This window comes from Moschus berezovskii, chromosome 23 (genome assembly GCF_049115385.1).
Source record: "Moschus berezovskii isolate FMDL1 chromosome 23, NW_MosBer_1.0, whole genome shotgun sequence".
Lineage (NCBI taxonomy): Eukaryota > Metazoa > Chordata > Mammalia > Artiodactyla > Moschidae > Moschus > Moschus berezovskii.
In genome coordinates, this window is record NC_142482.1 from 56413399 (window position 1) to 56431746 (window position 18348).

At 42.9% G+C, this 18348-nt stretch overlaps 1 protein-coding gene across 3 annotated transcripts in view; it reads left to right on the forward strand.

The window, feature by feature from the left end:
- MAK (male germ cell associated kinase) overlaps positions 1-12050 on the forward strand; it is a 48854-nt gene extending 36804 nt beyond the window's left edge. The window contains exons 12-15 of one of the 3 annotated variants that reach the window (XM_055406715.2): positions 4873-5004; positions 6912-6986; positions 7778-7897; positions 11750-12050. In XM_055406715.2, coding sequence (XP_055262690.1) covers positions 4873-5004; positions 6912-6986; positions 7778-7897; positions 11750-11904 — 482 coding nt within the window. In that variant the 3' untranslated portion in view covers positions 11905-12050. Of the gene's footprint in view, positions 1-4872; positions 5005-6911; positions 6987-7777; positions 9564-11749 lie in introns of those variants that run through there. The other 2 variants (XM_055406714.2, XM_088831107.1) reach the window with 2 other exon arrangements.
- The last annotated feature ends 6298 nt before the right edge of the window (positions 12051-18348 follow it).

Here is an 18348-nt window from a genome sequence, read left to right on the forward strand (position 1 = left end):
TTAGCGTCTGAGCCACCAAGGCAGAGGATAAATGGATACCAAACACCTTTTCCCCAGTTCTGCTTGTTTCCTGATGTAGTTTTCAAGTTATTTCAGGGTATCTGAGGCCTGTCTGTTTCCTTTTTAACCAGAAAGCTCTAACCAATTCTGCTTACTCTGGGTCAGAAGCATGGCTGTAAATTGAAGCCTAAGAAACACAGATAATCACGATGGCGTGATCACTCACCTAGAGCCAGACATCCTGGAATGTGAAGTCAAGTGGGCCTTAGAAAGCATCACTACGAAAAAAGCTAGTGGAGGTGATGGAATTCCAGTTGAGCTATTTCAAATCCTGAAAGATGATGCTCTGAAAGTGCTGCAGTCAATATGCCAGCAAATTTGGAAAACTCAGCAGTGGCCAAAGGACTGGAAAAGGTCAGTCTTCATTCCAACCCCAAAGAAAGGCAATGCCAACGAATGCTCAAACTACCGCACGATTGCACTCATCTCACACACTAGTAAAGTCATACTCAAAATTCTCCAAGCCAGGCTTCAGCAATATGTGAACCGTGAACTTCCAGATGTTCAAGCTGGTTTTAGAAAAGGCAGAGGAAACAGAGATCAAATTGCCAACATCCGCTGGATCATGGAGAAAGCAAGAGAGTTCCAGAGAAACATTATTTCTGCTTCATTGACTATGCCAAAGCCTTTGACTGTGTGGATCACAATAAACTGTGGAAAATTCTGAAAGAGATGGGAATCCTAGACCACCTGACCTGCCTCTTGAGAAACCTGTATGCAGGTCAGGAAGCAACAGTTAGAACTGGACATGGAACAACAGACTGGTTCCAAATAGGAAAAAGAGTACCTCAAGGCTGTATATTGTCACCCTGCTTATTTAACTTATATGCAGAGTACATCATGAGGAACGCTGGGCTGGATGAAGCACAAGCTGGAGTCAAGAATGCCGGGAGAAATATCAATAACCTCAGATATGCAGATGACACCACCCTTATGGCAGAAAGTGAAGAAGAACTAAAGAGCCTCTTGATGAAAGTGAAAGAGGAGAGTGAAAAAGTTGGCTTAAAGCTCAACATTCAGAAAACTAAGATCATGGCCTCTGGTCCCATCTCTTCATGGGAAATAGATGGGGAAACAGTGGAAACAGTGTCAGACTTTATTTTTCTGGGCTCCAATCACTGCAGATGGTGATTGCAGCAATGAAATTAAAAGACGCTTACTCCTTGGAAGGAAAGTTATGACCAACCTAGATAGCATATTAAAAAGCAGAGACATTACTTTGCCAACAAAGGTCCGTCTAGTCAAGGCTATGGTTTTTCCAGTGGTCATGTATGGATGTGAGAGTTGTACTGTGAAGAAAGCTGAGCGCCGAAGAATTGATGCTTTTGAACTGTGGTGTTGGAGAAGACTCTTGAGAGTCCCTTGGACTGCAAGGAGATCCAACCAGTCCATCCTAAAGGAGATCAGTCCTGGGTGTTCATTGGAAGGACTGATGCTGAGGCTGAAATTCCAATACTTTGGCCACCTCATGCGAAGAGTTGACTCATTGGAAAAGACCCTGATGCTGGGAAGGATTGGGGGCAGGAGGAAAAGGGGACGACAGAGGATGAGATGGCTGGATGACATCACTGACTGGATGGACATGAGTTTGGGTGAACTCCGGGAGTTGGTGATGGACAAGGAGGCCTGGTGTGCTGCGATTCATGGGGTCGCAAAGAGTCGGACACGACTGAGCGACTGAACTGAACTGAACTGAAGAAACACTCAAAATTATAATGAATTGTTTGCAGTCTAAACCTGAGCCTTATTGTATCCTGTTCTGACATATTCTGTCTCAAAGATGGCCCCTCCAGAGCTGGATGAGAATTGAAACTAGAATTGAGCTCAGCTCAGTCTATTGGACAAACATTTATTGAGCACCTACTGTGAGCCAGCAGAGAACAGGTACACAAAGAAGTGATCTTTGATATTTATTTATGGTCCTTATTTACTCATTGACTATCTTCAGGAATAACAAAGAATATTGCCCTTGGGCCCCCGCCTTTTTTTTTTTTTTTACCATAAAGCCAGGTATTAAGATCTTATTAAGCGTCAACCTTCAGGATCATGGGAGGTCCTGAAATGTGCCATATAATTTCAGGGCAGTATGACATTATACTACAAGGATTGGCAGATCTGTGACACTGGCCTTCAGGGAGGAGACGCAAGAGTCATAGTTAGTGACCTGCTGCTGACCTGCTGTGGACTGGAGCGCGACTCTGAGGTTCTGTTTTGTTGCTCACAGTGGGACTGCGGTCATCAGCTCACCCTGTAAGCCTCAGGAACTTAATGATCACAGGGTGGTTGTTGCAGATAGAGTGTACGGAGGACATGCTAACCATCTCCGCGACGCCCTCTGGTCTCACTCCCGGTTCTGGCACTTTTGAAACCCAGTTCTGGTGGATCAGTCTCGAGTCTCATTATCACATACAGTCCTTCCTTCCACCTGGTGAATCCAGCATCCTGTGTCATTTCTGTGTGAGCCCCTCCCAACTGTATTTTCAGCTTCTTAGCAAGATAGGAATTCTGGGATCTGCCGCCCGCGCCCCCCTTCAGCCCCATTCAGGCCACATCCCATTCCCCCAACCCCCTCTTTCCCTTCCAGAAACACACCTCCCTACCCACTCCCAAGTCCCCAGCATAATTCACATTTCAGCTTTAAAGTACCTTTTAAAAGAAAGGCTGGCTTAGTTGCTTCTGGTTTTTGCCCCCTCTGCACCAGATTCTTCTAAATAATCCCCACACTGCTAATTACTTGCTTCTCTACAGCTGTTGATGTCTCCCTTTTTATCAGAGTAGATTGTAAGCGGAGAAGGCAGTGGCACCCCACTCCAGTACTCCTGCCTGGAGAATCCCATGGACGGAGGAGCCTGGTAGGCTGCAGTCCATGGGGTCGCTAAGAGTCGGACACGACTGAGCGACTTCACTTTCACCTTTCACTTTCATGCACTAGATAAGGAAATGGCAACCCACTCCAGTGTTCTTGCCTGGAGAAACCCAGGGATGGGGGAGCCTGGTGGGCTGCTGTCTATGGGGTCGCACCGAATCGGACACGACTGAAGCGCCTTAGCAGCAGCAGCAGATTCTAAGAGCCACAAGGGCAGAGACGGGTCTGTTCTGTTTACCCCTTTTCCCCCAGTGCCACACACACCGCCTGGCACGTGGAAGGTGCTCGGTAAATATTTGCTAACTGACTTTTTAATTTCCTTTGAGGAGAGGGATGATAGTAGGGTGATTTCTGCCTCTCTTTAAGAGTGTTTAGTTTAAGAAGGTGGTCTAGAAAAGCCTGTAAACTAATATATGTTTTAAAATTCTACATTTTGTCTATTTCCAAGAAAACGGAAATCTTTAAAAAGACAAAGAACTGAAGCATTTACCTTCAATAGTGTAGTATGTATGTACTTTTAAGAACTCAGAGTATCGCAAGGCTAATTGTATTAAAATAACTTAATTATTCAGGGCCCATTCTTTGCTATAAAAAATGTTCACCTAGAGAGATTTGTAGTTTTTCCCCCTGACCTGATACCTTCTTTGTGGGTAAATATTTAAAGATGTTTTTAACCTGAGTAATTGCTACTTGGTGCACCTTCTTTGGATGGAGGAGCCTGGTAGGCTGCAGTCTGTGGGGTTGCTAAGGGTCAGACACGACTGAGCGACTTTACTTTCACTTTTCACTTTCACACATTGGAGAAGGAAATGGCAACCCACTCCAGTGTTCTTGCCTGGAGAATCCCAGGGAAGGGGGAGCCTGGTAAGCTTCCGTCTATGGGGTCACACAGAGTCGGACACGACTGAAGTGACTTAGCAGCAGCAGCACCTTCTTTATTGTTAGGTAATTGCTTATTATAGTTCTATATGTAGGTATTTTATTAGAAACCCAAATCCATAAGGAGCTACATCCTATAATAAAGGGAAATGACTTACCTGATGGAGTGTTTCCTTAGAGAACTGATGATAAGTAGCCTTGAGGCTCAAGTCAGAACCACCAGGCGTGTTTCTGGTTTTAAAACAAGGGATATTATATGTCTCAGAAACGTGAAACCTTGCCAAGAAGCTCAGTTCATGAAAAGCCAGAGCCCGTATCAACTGGGGACAGTTTCTGACTCGCTGCATTAGTGGCAGAGAACCCTACACATACCACCCAGAGGCTTAGACAGTGTGATGTTTCTGGTGTCTCCTAAACTGAATCAAATTTAATTATCAGTAAAAAGACAGCAAGTTCAGAAAGTGTTCAAATATCTTTAAAATGTGTTAAGCCAACACCCTCTGACCACTGGGTAACGAAGGCTGATTCCACCTTTCCCAGATTTTGAAAAATCATAAATAAACTGTTGAGATTTTACTGTATCTGACATGCAAATAAGCTTCCCAGATGGATCTTTACATGTACTTCCCAACTTCTGAGCTCCCCTGGGTTCTTGGCCACATGTCTGTTTTTCCAGCTGAATCCAGCACGTTTTCCCAGCTTGAAACCAACCAAGAAGGGTCTGGCACAGAGCGCACACTCAAAGTGAGTGAGTGACATGGAAATGTCTTTTGGAAGATTTTTGTGCCATCTCAGTTTTTACAAAACATTTAGCAGGAAATGTCCAATGTTTATTATTATTTGCATTTAAAAAAAAATTACGTTTCTAAAAGACACTGAGGATTCCAGGTTATTGTGTTGAGGGTTAGGAAGGTGTCAGGGTCCACGTAGCAAGTATTTTGCTATCCTGCAGCCAAAATTTGTTTCCATTCCCCCAAGTTATTTCTAGCCTTAGTTTGAATGTATATTTTTCCTTCAAGTTTACGATCACACTGTAACCTCTGAAATGACTGTTTTGTCCTTCTAAGGTGTAAACCCCAAGAACGTGTCCCTGGTTGCCAGTGGAAAGGATGTGAATCCATATGTCTGGAACAACCAGTTGTTTCCTAAGTCACTGGGATCCTTGGGGGCGGAACTTGCTTTCAGAAGGAATAACGCAGGTAAAGCAAGACTGCATCCAGAGTATGAATTTACGTCGTTCCCTTTCTGTAGATTTTTACTTTTAAATGTACTGTGGCTGCCTTCTTCCAACTGAGATGCCTTCGTGGGGCAAAGGAGGGTTTCCAGCTGGTCCTCAGCGCAGAGTTTTCAGGAAATCACTTGCTAGATCTTAACTTCTCTGTGGGTTCTTTCCTAAAACTGATCTGCCTGAGCAGGGGTCTCTTTTCTCCTGTTTTACAAAAGAAAAGACTTGTCACCACTCTCACACCCAGCACTCAAGTGTGAAAATATCAAAGGGCCAATTTGATGTTTTGGTGTCAGTGTTGAGAAAATGAGTCCCTCTGATGACTGGGGGATAGATTCTTTTTAAGTCAAATGGTTTCCAGTTCTTATAAAAAAATTGAAGGTGAACCTGAGTTACAGCTGAATGATAATTAAAAATCATTCTTAAAACTAATACAATATTGTACTAGTTTCACTGTACTCCAACATAAAATTTTAAAAAATTTTAGATCATTTTTTATGAGATCACCGTGTGATATTTGGTAACTCTGAAAAGAGTTCAAAGACTATAGTCATAAAGCTGTAACTAAACACCTTTCATTTCCTACTATGCATTTATGAGATTTCTAGAGATTTCTTGTTACTTCCCATCTTAAAAAAAATTGAAGCTGAATTGTCTAATTTTAGCAATAAATAATATTTATTTGGGCTTCCCTGGTGGCTCAGCAGTAAAGAATCCATCTGTAATACAGGAGATGGGAGTTCAGTCTCTAGGTCGGGAAGATCCCCTGGAGGAGGGCATGACAATCCACTCAAGTATTCTTGCCTGGGAAATCCCATGGCCAGAGGAGCCTGGCAAGCTACAGTTCATGGGGTCTCAAAATTTTGAGTCAGACATGACTGAGCATGCTGTATTTATTTATGGATACATGAACCACTTGTATAAGGTTCTATCTTTCTCATTAAGAGATGATTTCAAAAAAACATCCAGTCTTTCATTTTTAATAATCATGTTTTATAATATTCACCTTTTTGATTAATTATATACAATGAATCATTCTAACTAATACAGAAAAAAAGTATTTTAATAGAGTTATGGTTGGTTATGAGGCCCTTTTTTAAAGGTTTTAATCTATACATATTTTTGACTGGTGAAAGACTTTTAAATCTAACATTATGTTTGGATAAAATGAGTTGACATATGAATAAAAATAAAATTTTAGAATCATGTGAAATTCTCTACCTGTCACAAAGGACTGTGGTCACGTATTTCTTAAGTCAGTACTGGTGAGGGTAAAATCACTATGGTATTTAGATTCCACTGGTTGTATTTAAGAGAGAGATGTAACAGTTTATTTTTAAATGTCTATAATCACACTATGCCAGAAGTTACATCCTTTGGCATTGCTAAGACTTATGATGAAACATTTTAGATAGCAGCTGAAAGTGAGTTCTTTTTTAAAAAGGAAACGTAGGTGGTACTGGATCAAGAGGGTGAGGGTCACCGTTGTAGCAGCCGAGGAGTTCTGAGTGACGTCACACACCCTGGATCGCTCACCAGCTTTCTCCATGCTGTGGAGACTCAACTTAATCCATCTAACTGTGCTGAGATGTCCGACCCTGCAGCACTGCATTGCGCTTCTTTTTTTCTCAGTTACTTAAAAATAGTATTTGCTGGACCGACTGGTTGAACACAGTCGAACGACAGCCCCACAGCTTTGAGTCTCAGGGGAACAGATGATCGGCAGCAAATGAAAGCAGTGACTGCACAGAAAACATACTCTGCTCTCAGGGCTTCTCTCTGGATCTTTTCACTCATCATGGAATCCATTTTTTCCCTCTGCTTTTCCTGTTAACAGTCTCCTTCTTGTTCATTCTTTCCTTCTGTCTGCCTTCTCTTTAGAAGAAAGCATAATCAAACCCATTGAAAAGCTTTCATGCAATGAAAGTTTCCCGGAACAATTAGAGGACCCACAAGGTAATTTCTGGGCATGGGAGATGAGTACAGTGTGTCCTTCGAATCTCCTGTCCAACGTGCCTCTCAACGTCTATCCCAAACCTTGTCGTAAGAGGCCCCTGTGACAGCCAAGGGCACCTGCTTCCAGGGGTCAGATCAGGACGAGGAGAGACAGGAGCGTCCACACTGCGAGCGGCCTCTTCCTTCAGTCGTCGGGATTCTAAATGTAACTTGCCCTCAAAAAAGCTCTATGCTTGTCTCCTTAAATTATGACAATTTATAGAAATCAAGCAAATCTGCTGAAAATAACTGAAAGAGTATTTTCGCTGATAACAATGGAGGCTGGTGACAGCTGACACGTGTTGGACAGCAGATCCTGTGCTAAGTGCTTCAGACCCACCTCGCCCAGTCCATACAACAACCCCTGTGAGAACAGGCGTGCTCGTCAGGGTGATTCTACACGATGATGAAGTGCCCAGAGGGATGGGGGCTTCCTGGAAGGAAACCCACTCTCAGGTCACGAACTGGAGTCCTACAAACCCAGGGGCGTTCAGGGTGACCTTTTGGGTTCACGTTTGATCTTGGTCACTTACTGTGAGAAGTGAGCCAGGTCAGGCGTGGGTAACATGCCTCTGAGGGGGTTGTTATGCGGACTGAATGGGAGTGCCTGTAAGCTCGTAGTACCTCGCATGAAATAGAGAGGATGCCCTCCAAGTAGAATTTAGCATTAGTAGTGGCTGTAATCAAAGTTATTCTCCGGTGCTTTAAAAGTATTAACCTTTTGACTCTGAAACTTTATGATACATCACTAGGAAATCTTGGAAGTTATGCTCCTTACAATCAGTCAGGATATATTCCTTCCTTTTTCAAAAAAGAAGTGGGGTCAGCTGGCCAGAGGATACACTTAGCACCGCTCGGTGCGACGGCTTCAGGTAAGAACAACCTCAGAGAATAGTTGTTGAGAATTCTGATGAGGACGGAGCGTCCAAAGACTGTAGTCCCTGTTCCTGAGTGAAGCCTTTTAAATCAGTCTCATCTGCGAACTGTAGTTCTAATTGCTTTTGGCAAAATGTCCCGTTTTCCTTCCAAAGATGTGGTTTGATGAGTCCAATGACAGGAGTCACTTACAAGGATGTTGCCACTGAATTGTCCCAACGACCTCATCAGGTCGACCTTTTACAGATGAGGAAGCTGACCCTGTGAGAGGCTCGCTGAGGGTCACTCAGCTCGTAAATGGTGGAGCTGGGACTGACCCTGTTCGTCTAAGTCCGGAGAGAGAGCTGTGCTGCACGATGAGACGTGAGAGGATAGATCTCTCAGAGCTCCCTGCCTGGTACCCGGCACTGAGCAAACCCGTGAGAGAGGCTGAGGCTCAGCCACGTGTCAGTTAGCGAGCGGCTCTTCTGCAGTCCGCCTCAGGCTTTGGGACTAAACCGCAGAACTCTCACCGGCACTTGCCTTGCAATATAGCAGGTGGTGAAGTCTCCTTCCCCACCCTCCGACATAAGGACGGAGGGTGGGGAAGCAGTTAGGTCAGTGCTCTGCAGTGGTATGGCGTGTGACAGCCACATTCAGGGGGATGCTCTTGAAACTGAGGTGAGGATTCTGAACTTGGGTTGACAAGATTTGACCATGAATGTTGTCTAAATTATTTCAATCTAAAATAGATATCCTGCCTGATTAAAGCACTTAGGATAAACACAGAGGCAGATAACTTCAAGTTTGATAAGGTACCAAGTTACAGTTCAGTTTTTATAAGTTGACTTCAAAAGTCTTCTCCCAGCCAGGGTGTTATATTAGAACTCCTCCTGGTTAGAGTCACCAGTCTTTAAAGTTCACACTCTTGGAGTTAAAATTGTAAAACCACTGGACTTTCACAGTTTACGCCTTACCACAGTAGAAGCGCTTAAGCGGTCCTCAGTTACCTTATCTGTGAAAAGAATTGCTTCAGGATCTCTCTGCTGAAACAAAATATATAAGCAAACATTTTATACAGCAATAGTTTTTATAGAGCCTCAAATATTTTAAGCCAGCCTTATCACGAGTCATTAGCCACAGCTTGCTAGCACTTTTAAAATATGACAATAGAAAAGCATAATGTCTCAAAATTATTCTGAGTACCTGAGAAAGTAAAAGTGAGTATTTTTGAACATATTTTTTTATAAGAGATTGGAGGCCTTTATATATTAATTATTCTGTCAGATTAGCATGCATATTCCTGGTTTCATTTTTTTTTTTTAAGTAAAATGCTCTCTCATAACTTTTCATCTCTTCCATTTACTCTGCTTATCAGATTTTCCTACAGATCGTGATAGGAGGAAAGGTAAAAAAAAGAAGTAAATATTAACCATTCTCAAGTGGTCAGTGCAAATCCTTAGGAAAACACTGTTCTGTAAGAGATGAGTCTTCCAGCCCTCCCACTGGTGTGACAGTTTCCCACAAGAGAATAAAACCAGGTCATTACCGTATTTACTCGGCTATTTCCCCATCCTTCGGCCTCCCTCTCTGCTCTAGCCCTCATCCTCAAGTTCGGAGAAGAAACGTCAGATTAGCCGCCTCCTCCCTCGGCAGGTCGTCTCTCGTCCCGAGCCCCCTTGTACCTCCCTGTTCCCTGCTCTGACAGCCACAGGGACTCGGAGCAGGGACCCGTTTCAGACACTGCCTGCCCTGAGGCATGGTAGCTCACTGAATTCTCCCAGAGCCTCTACTGCAGAAGGCGCCGTCCAGAGCTCCACTGCACAGAGGTTTTCTGTCTTGCTAAAAGTTACAGATCACATTCTTAACTGGAAGCAAACGCCTTTTCCTCCGGCCAACAAGGAACTCCTTGTTTTCGGGCAAGTGGTTAAACGCCCCTGAGAGGACACATGCAAGTTTTAAAACAAACGCAAGCCAGCGTCCGTGGGCTCTCAGCTCCGCTCTGGGGGTGGGGCAGGGTGGGCTACCAGACTCTTCACCCCCGGGGTACTGGAGTCCTCAAAGAGTTACTTCTCAGGAAAGACTCCTGCCTCACTGGCAAAATGATTCCCTCTTGAAAGAAGGTTTTACGAATACTAGCCTGAACACAGTCTCCTTCAAATGCATTTAGGACTTGACTTCATCACTACGTCACGATGTGGAGAGAAAGCTGCTTTGGGTATTACTGCCCGGGGCCTCGCTTCTCACCCACTGGTGACTTAGGAATGGGTTCCCTTTCCCCTTCTCTGACCTGCCGGGGGCCTCCTCCCAAGTGCCCTCTCCTCCGCCTGCCCGTGGTACCTTTCTGCTCAGTCGGGGTCTTCAGATGTGAGGGCGCTAATTTATCATACTGCTGCTGGTCTGTATCCCAGTGGGTTAGAACTAAAGGGCGGTTTCTAGAAAACATGGCACACTTAACCGGCCCTTCTAGATGCTGTCCCTGACTTTGTTAGGGAGCTTTGCATTGCCTCTGAGAACTTTAAACCCAGTAAGCGTGGGATGAAATGACCTGTTAAAAACAAGGAAGAGCTCCTGGCCTGCCTGTCCTGACCAAACCACCAACCCCCCGGGCATCATCAGGATGGCGCCTCACTTAAGGCTTTGTTCCCTGTCAGCCGAGGTTAGCAGCACGTCAGGACCCACCTGCCCCCGTGAGTTCCTCCTGTACTCCCGATTCTGCAGTAAAAATGTAAGACAAAACTGGGAAAACCATGCAAATAAATACAGCCGAGCTAATATTAAGTGCACAGAATGGTTAGTCATTTCAAAATTGACTCCTACCGAGGATAATCCAAGAATGACACCGACACACAGTGTCAGAGGGTATTTAAGTCCCAAACAGAAAGATGGACCATCAAGTGAGAACAGCTGGACACCTGGCTGCCAGTTTGAAGCAAGGAAGGAGCAGAGGAGGGGCTGAGGAGGTTAAAAAGTTCTCTGTAAAATGACTCTGTCATTTGAGATGTTCAGCCAATCAGAGCTTATAAATTGTTCAGGTAACAAATGTCTAACACAGTGAAATGTCTCACAAAGTTTTCATCAGCCAAATCTAAGTATGAATAAAATGAGCCTCGTGATGAAAGGTTTGGGGGTCATGTTGTCATCCATCAATTTCCCAACAAAACATTTAAGTTTCTTGACTTAAAACCACATTTTCAAGTTTCAAGAGGAACCTACTGTGGGACCCCGTGAAGTCAGACTTTACAGGACTGATGATTCTGAATGCATTTTCTGTATGTGTTCAAGTGTCATTTAGATGTAACCACAGCGTGATATAAATAGTAACACTGTGGGAAAGACTGCGAGCAAGCGGAGAAGTGGGCAAGAGAGGATGAGATGGCTGGATGGCATCAACGACTCAGTGGACGTTTGAGCAAACTCAGGGAGATAGTGAAGGACAGGGGAGCCTGGCCTGCTCCCTGGGGATGCCGGTCGTGGGCTCGCAGAGTTAGACACGACTTAGTGGCTCATCAACAACCCTGTGGGTATTGTCCAGTGAACTGAAACCAAGGAGCTGCTCTTGGTCACCCAAGATGGTCCTGCCTATCTAAATACTATGGGTGCTTCAGTGAGCAAAACATCGAAAAGCAGCAGTCTCAGAACCATAAACCAGAAATGACAGCTCTGAAGCTGCTGAAAATGCTAACTGGCATCAGCACAGTTCTACACTACAATTTTTGGTGTTTATCTATGTATATGCATATACATGAAAAACTTCAGCAATCACTGAATTAATCTTTGAAATTCAGATTTCCCTCCATAAAATGAACTGCTTTATTTTGCACGGTCGTCTGAATAAAATTCTAACTTCTGACTGTGCTTTCTTTCAGAATATCCCTGGAACACCAAAACTGGTCGGGGGCAGTTTTCAGGACCTACTTATAATCCTACAGCCAAGAATCTAAATATTGTGACCCGTGCACAGCCAGTGTCCTCCGTGCATGGGAGGACAGACTGGGTGGCCAAATACGGAGGCCACCGGTAGGAATCTAGTGTGAAGCCCCACGGCGTCATGCCACGGAGTCCACGCAAGTCCCCCCGACCCTGGGAAATGTCTACAGCTGTCTATTTCTACTGTGTTCTGGAAGAAATATATAATAGTGGGTACTCTGAAGAGCGAAAATCATCTATTTTTTTTCCTAGAAATGAAATGCATTTTCTTCCTAGAAATGAAATGCATTTTCTTAGCATCATTACCCACAATGCTGATATACGGGTAGGACTTTACAAAGTGTTGAATAAACTTTATTTGCCAAAGTATCAAGTATTTGATCTACAAATTAATAGATACTAAATACTCTAAGAAGCTTTTTTTAAAAAGAAAAATGCCTCCAGAGATTAAGTGTTTAGAGAGTGTTATATTTGCCCCAATCAATATGTCATCGTTTGGCCTCAAAGGTTTGTTTTGGTTTTTTACAGCAGTTACATAGATGGCTGTGGGCTCAGTTTCGGTTCTTTGTGGCCAAGGTTCTACTCTACCATTTTGGCAATGGTAACTTATAAAAGATGGTAATTCATCATTTTCCTCTTTTGGAATAATTTTGGGAGCAATGATAAGTCCAACCTAGAGCAGGGTGTCTTTCTTAGAAATACTTAACAAAGATTTCAAAATTACGTCACCTGATTACAGCAGAGAAAAGAGTGTCCTGTTTGATTTTGACCGATAGAACCACTGTGCATTAATGGTGACCATCAAACTCAACGCTTGATGACTTCCAACTTAACCAAGTCAAGTGTGTTCATTACTTTCAAAATGCACTGTTTCTGTGTTCCCACCACAGTATGCCAGCTTGTTCTCCAAAGCAAACTCTTGCTGCTGCTGCTGCAGACAGATCACTGACTCAGCTCTGAATGTCACACTTGCTCTGAAGAGCAAATGCATTTGGTTGCTATAGCAGTGATCTCACTTATGACATATTTTCTTAGCTTTATTTTTAAATTGGTATTTAAAATTGACATTTTGAACTTAGAACTGGTCTATTTAAGCTTGTCATTTTACGGACTGGATATTCTTTTTAAAGAATAATGTTATCAAACTGCTGATATCTTATGCATTTTATGACTTTATAACAAATGCAACTGGTATCATTTTGTGGACACTATATAAAGGCACATTATAAGATAATAAGAATATGGTATTTTTGTACAGAAGACTCACCTTGTTGGAAAATGTTAAAATCTAAAGAGTAATTTATATTGATATTAGTGATAATGGCCATATATATATATATTTGTAGTTTTAATGTCTCAAAGCTAAAATATTCTTTTGTGTTGCTGGGACTTTTAAACTGTGAATAGATATTAAAATTGATATGGTTAACTAGTCTGTTTTCTTTACATTTTTAAACTTTAGACTCGTACTCTGAGGCCTGTTTCTGATGTTAATGTCAACTTTTTTTAAAAACCAGTCTCAGGTTTATGAAGCATCTAATCAGAAAGTAGAGTTTCCACATTCTCCCTCGTCCCCCCTCCTCAGTTCTCCCTGCTATAATATCTTGCCTAAGTGTGGCACCTTTGCTGCAACTGATGAACAATATTGATTCACTGTTATTCAAGCCCACAGGTTACATTAGGGTTCAGGCTTTTGTGCTGTACATTCTGTGGCTTTGGACATGTGTAACGACATGTAACAACCAAAGTTGTAGGGTATCACACAAAACAGTTTCACTTCCCCAGAAATCCCTTGTTCCACCCATTCCTTCCTCCCTGCAAACCTCTGGCAACCACTGATCTCTTTATTATCTGCGCAGTTTTTCTTTTTCCACAGTGTCATGCAGTTGGAATTATGTACCATATCACCTTTTCAGGTTGGCTTCTCTTGCTTCGTAATCCCCTTTTAAAGTCCCTAGCTGTCTTTTCTTGGCTTGGTATCTCATTTCTGTTTATTACTGAATAGCATTCCATTGTCTATATGCCCATTGTATCACAGTTTATCCACTCACCAGCTGAAGGACATTTGGTTGTTTCCAGAGTTTGGGCAATTATGAATAAAGCTGCTATAAACGTTCACGTACACGTTTTTGTGTGGATGTCGGTTTTCACTTCACTTGATTCACTGCTGGATCATATGGTAGGAGCATGTTTGATTTTGTAAGAATAAAACTATCTTCCAAAGTGGCTCGACCCTTTGGCATTCCCGCCAGCAGTGAGAATTTGTCGCTCCACATCCTCAGCATCTCTTGGTGTTGTCAGTGTTTTGGATTTTGGTGTTCTAATAAGTGTGTAGCAGCATTTCGTTTTTAATTTGCAACTCCGTAGGCTGCAGTCCACAGGGTCATGAAGAGTCGAACGTGACTGAGCGACTTCACTTTCACTTTCCTGCATTGCAGAAGGAAATGGCAACCCACTCCAGTGTTCTTGCCTGGAGAATCCCAGGGACGGGGGATCCTGGTGGGCTGCTGTCTATGGGGTCGCACAGAGTCGGACACGACTAAAGTGACTTAGCAACGACACAGGACGTGAAGCCTCTTTGCACACACTTGTCTGTCTCCGAAAATCAGATTGTTTTCTTCTTGCTGAATTTGAGCAGTTCTTTGTGTATTTTGAATGAGACCTTTATCAGTTATCTTTTGCGAATGTTACCTCCCAGTCCATGACTTGTCTTTCCATTCCCTTAATGTCCTTTGTGGAGCAGTTTTTAATTTAAATGAAGTCCAACTGATCAGCTTTTAATTTCATGAATCATGCTTCTGGTGTTGTATCTAAAAAGCCATCACCAAACCCATGGTCACCAAGGATTCTTTTCCTATATTCTAGACGTTTTGCAGTTTTACATTTAGACCTAGCTAAGATCCATTTTTTCTGAAAGGTATTTGGTCTCGGATACCGTTTTTCATGTTGATGTCCATTTGTTTCCGCATCATTTGTGGAAAAGACTCTTCTCCATTAAACCACCTTCGGAACTCTGTCAGAGATCAGCTGGCTGTGTCTGCGTGCATCTCTGTCCGGGCTCCGCTCCACTGATCTGCGTCTTCTCTCACCAACGCCACGCTGGCTTGATTACTAAACTTTCTATCAGTTACATAATGTCAGTCTACCAACTTTGTCTCCGTCCTTCAGTATTGTGTTGTCTACCTGGGGTCTCTTACTGCTCCATATAAACTTCTAGCATCAGTCTGCCAGTATCTACAACATAACTGGGTTTTTAAAATTAGGACTGCAATGAACAAGCAATATGGGTCAAGTCGGGAAGAACTGACATCTTGACACTCTTCAGCCTTCCTATTCATGTACAAGAAATGTCACTCTAGTTACATCTTCTTTGACTCCTTTCCTTAGATCTTGTCATTTTCCTTATAAATCTTATACGTATTTGTTGGATTTATACCCGTTTACTTTAGTTCTACTATAATTTTTTTAATTTCAAATTTGAATTTTTCATTATCCATTTACAAGGAAGCAAATGACTTTTTTATACTAAAATTGTACCCTAATACCTGTTTTAATCACTTATAACATTAAATAATTAAATCCAGTTTTTCCCCCCCCCAGGAAAATTTCTTTGAAATTTTCTGCATAGACGATCATGTCATCTGCAAACAAAAATAGTTTGATTCTTCCTTCTCAGTCTACAGCATACCCTTAATTTCCTTTCCATGTCTTACTGAACTAGCCAGGATTTCCAGCACAATGCCGAACAGAAGTGGTGAGTGTGAACATCCTCGCCCTCATCCTGATCTTAGCAGGAAAACGTTCAGTTTTGCCTTATTAAACAAGATGTTCACTGGAGGGATTTTTTTTTAATAGATTTTCTTGATTAGGTTGAAGATGTTCCTATATTTTTGAGAGTTTTTATTATGAAGGGTGTTTCTTCTTCTTCTTCTAAGTCACTTCAGTCGTGTCCGACTCTGTGCGACCCCATAGACGGAAGCCCACCAGGCTCCCCCGTCCCTGGGATTCTCCAGGCAAGAACACTGGAGTGGGTTGCCATTTCCTTCTCCAATGTGTGAAAGTGAAAAGTGAAAGTGAAGTCGCTCAGTCGTGTCCAACCCCTAGCGACCCCACGGACTGCAGCCTACCAGGCTCCTCCATCCATGGGATTTTCCAGGCAAGAGTACTGGAGTGGCTTGCCATTGTGTTGCTGCTGCTAAGTCACTTCAGTCGTGTCCGACTCTGTGTGACCCCATAGATGGAAGCCCACCAGGCTCCCCCGTCCCTGGGATTCTCCAGGCAAGAACACTGGAGTGGGTTGCCATTTCCTTCTCCAATGTATGCAAGTGAAAAGTGAAAGTGAAGTCGCTCAGTCGTGTCCGACCCTTAGTGACCCCATGGACTGCAGCCCACCAGGCTCCTCCATCCATGGGCTTCTCCAAGCAAGAGTACTGGAGTGGCTTGCCATGTTAGGTTCTGTCAAATGCTTTTTCTACATCTACTGAGAATGATCAGTGATCGGAAGATTTTTGTTCTTTAGTCTGTTGAAATGATACATCAATTGATTTTCAAATGCTTGAGACAGTTTTGTATACCTAGAATAAATCCCACTTGATCATGTTATGTAATTCTCTGTATATATTGTTGGATGTGATTTGCTAATATTTTGTTGAGTATTTCTACACCTACGTTCATATATATAGAGAGAAATAGAGACCAAAACTTTTCACTATGTTTGAAAATTTTTTAAATGTTAAAACAACATAAATATGTGAAGCAAAGATTAATCATAAATACCAAAAAAACTGACAGAGTGGGAGGTTTTTCTTAGAAAACAGATCCAGACGCCTTAAAAATAAGACACGAGCAACACAGCAAACAGTGTATCGAACATACATACTATATAGACTTTTGACCAATAAGGCAAAATACTAACATTTAACACGCACAAGTTTACCTTATATTAGGCTACAAAGAGAATCTCAAATACAGAAATATGTAAACTACTTCTTTTTACAGTATAGTAAGCTGAAACTCCAATACTTTGGCTACCTCATGCGACGAGCTGAGACGAGCTGACTCACTGGAAAAAGAGTCTGATGCTGGGAGGGATTGGGGGTGGGAGGAGACGGGGACGACAGAGAATGAGACGGCTGGATGGCATCACCGACTCGATGGACATGAGTTTGAGTGAACTCCGGGAGTTGGTGATGGACAAGGAGGCCTGGCGTGCTGTGATTCATGGGGTCACAAAGAGTCGGACACGACTGAGCGACTGAACTGAACAGTAGAATAAAAAAGCATTACTTAAACATTATCCCTTAAAAATTCAAAAATGTTGTTCTAAACACTTCAAAGTCAAAAGGGAAAATCAAATCTGAAATAAATACCCTTAGAAATGGACAATAACAGATCTCTGTATTAAAGCTTATAAAAGTCAGTCAAAAGAGACTGCAAAGAAAAATCTATACACTTGTTCCATTTATGAGAGAAAAAGACATGGTGAACTTGAGCATTCAGCTTAAGAAACTAGAAGAAGGAATAACAACTTTCAAAAGTAAAAAGGAATTAAGGTAGAAGTATGACATAACGCCCCAGGAGCAACAAGCGCTATCCAGCACTGGGTCTTGGTTTCTAATAAACTGTCCAATAAAGAAACCAGGGCTCCTTGGAGAAACGGCCGATTCTAGCGTTGGGGTGTGAAACATACAAGACGCGCCTGGAGCCTCTTCCAGTGCCAGGAAACAGTGAAGTCCTATAAAAACAAAACGCAAGCAAGCAAAAAAAAAAAAAAGCCTCCACTGACTGGCTGTATCAATGGGCCATGGGCCAACTAAAAGCTCCCCATGTTCAAAACCCCAACAATCTGAACAAGAAAATCAATGGAGAAGCATTAGATTACAACCCAAACCAGAAAATAATCACACCTGAGCCCACACTAACGAGAGGATGGCTGGATGGACATACAGACAGGGATGAGGAGACATCTTCCATGCAGCCGAATTCCATGTAATTTTTACATAGACACTCTGACCTCAAGGAGGCAGAGCACAACTCCCCATTTCTTAAGTGGGGAGCACGCATGACTTCTTTTCAGAGTCCCGTACAGCAAAGAGGGAAAAAGGGGAGCAGCTTCACCACAGAGAAGCCTGAGGAACACTGCCTCAGCAGGAAGATCAAGGTCAGCACCAACAGCAACGTCACGTTCGTATATGTAACCTCCATCTGACGTGATGAAAGCGACACTTCACCTCTGTGATCTTCCTCCTCAAAAAACCCTGGAGCCCAGCCTAATCACGAGAAAGCCAGCAGACAAATCTCAACGGAAGCGCATTCTGTACAACACCTGATCAGTACTCCTCAAAACTCGGTCACCAAAAGCAAGGCAAGTCGAAGGGATGGTCACAGCCATGAGGACTCTACATGGCAAATAATGTAATACGCTATCCTAGATAAGATCATGGAACAGAAAATGGGTATTGGTTTAAAAGTAAGAAAAACTGAATAAAGTATGGACTAGTGATAATGTAGCAGTACTGGTTCATTAGTTGTCAACCAG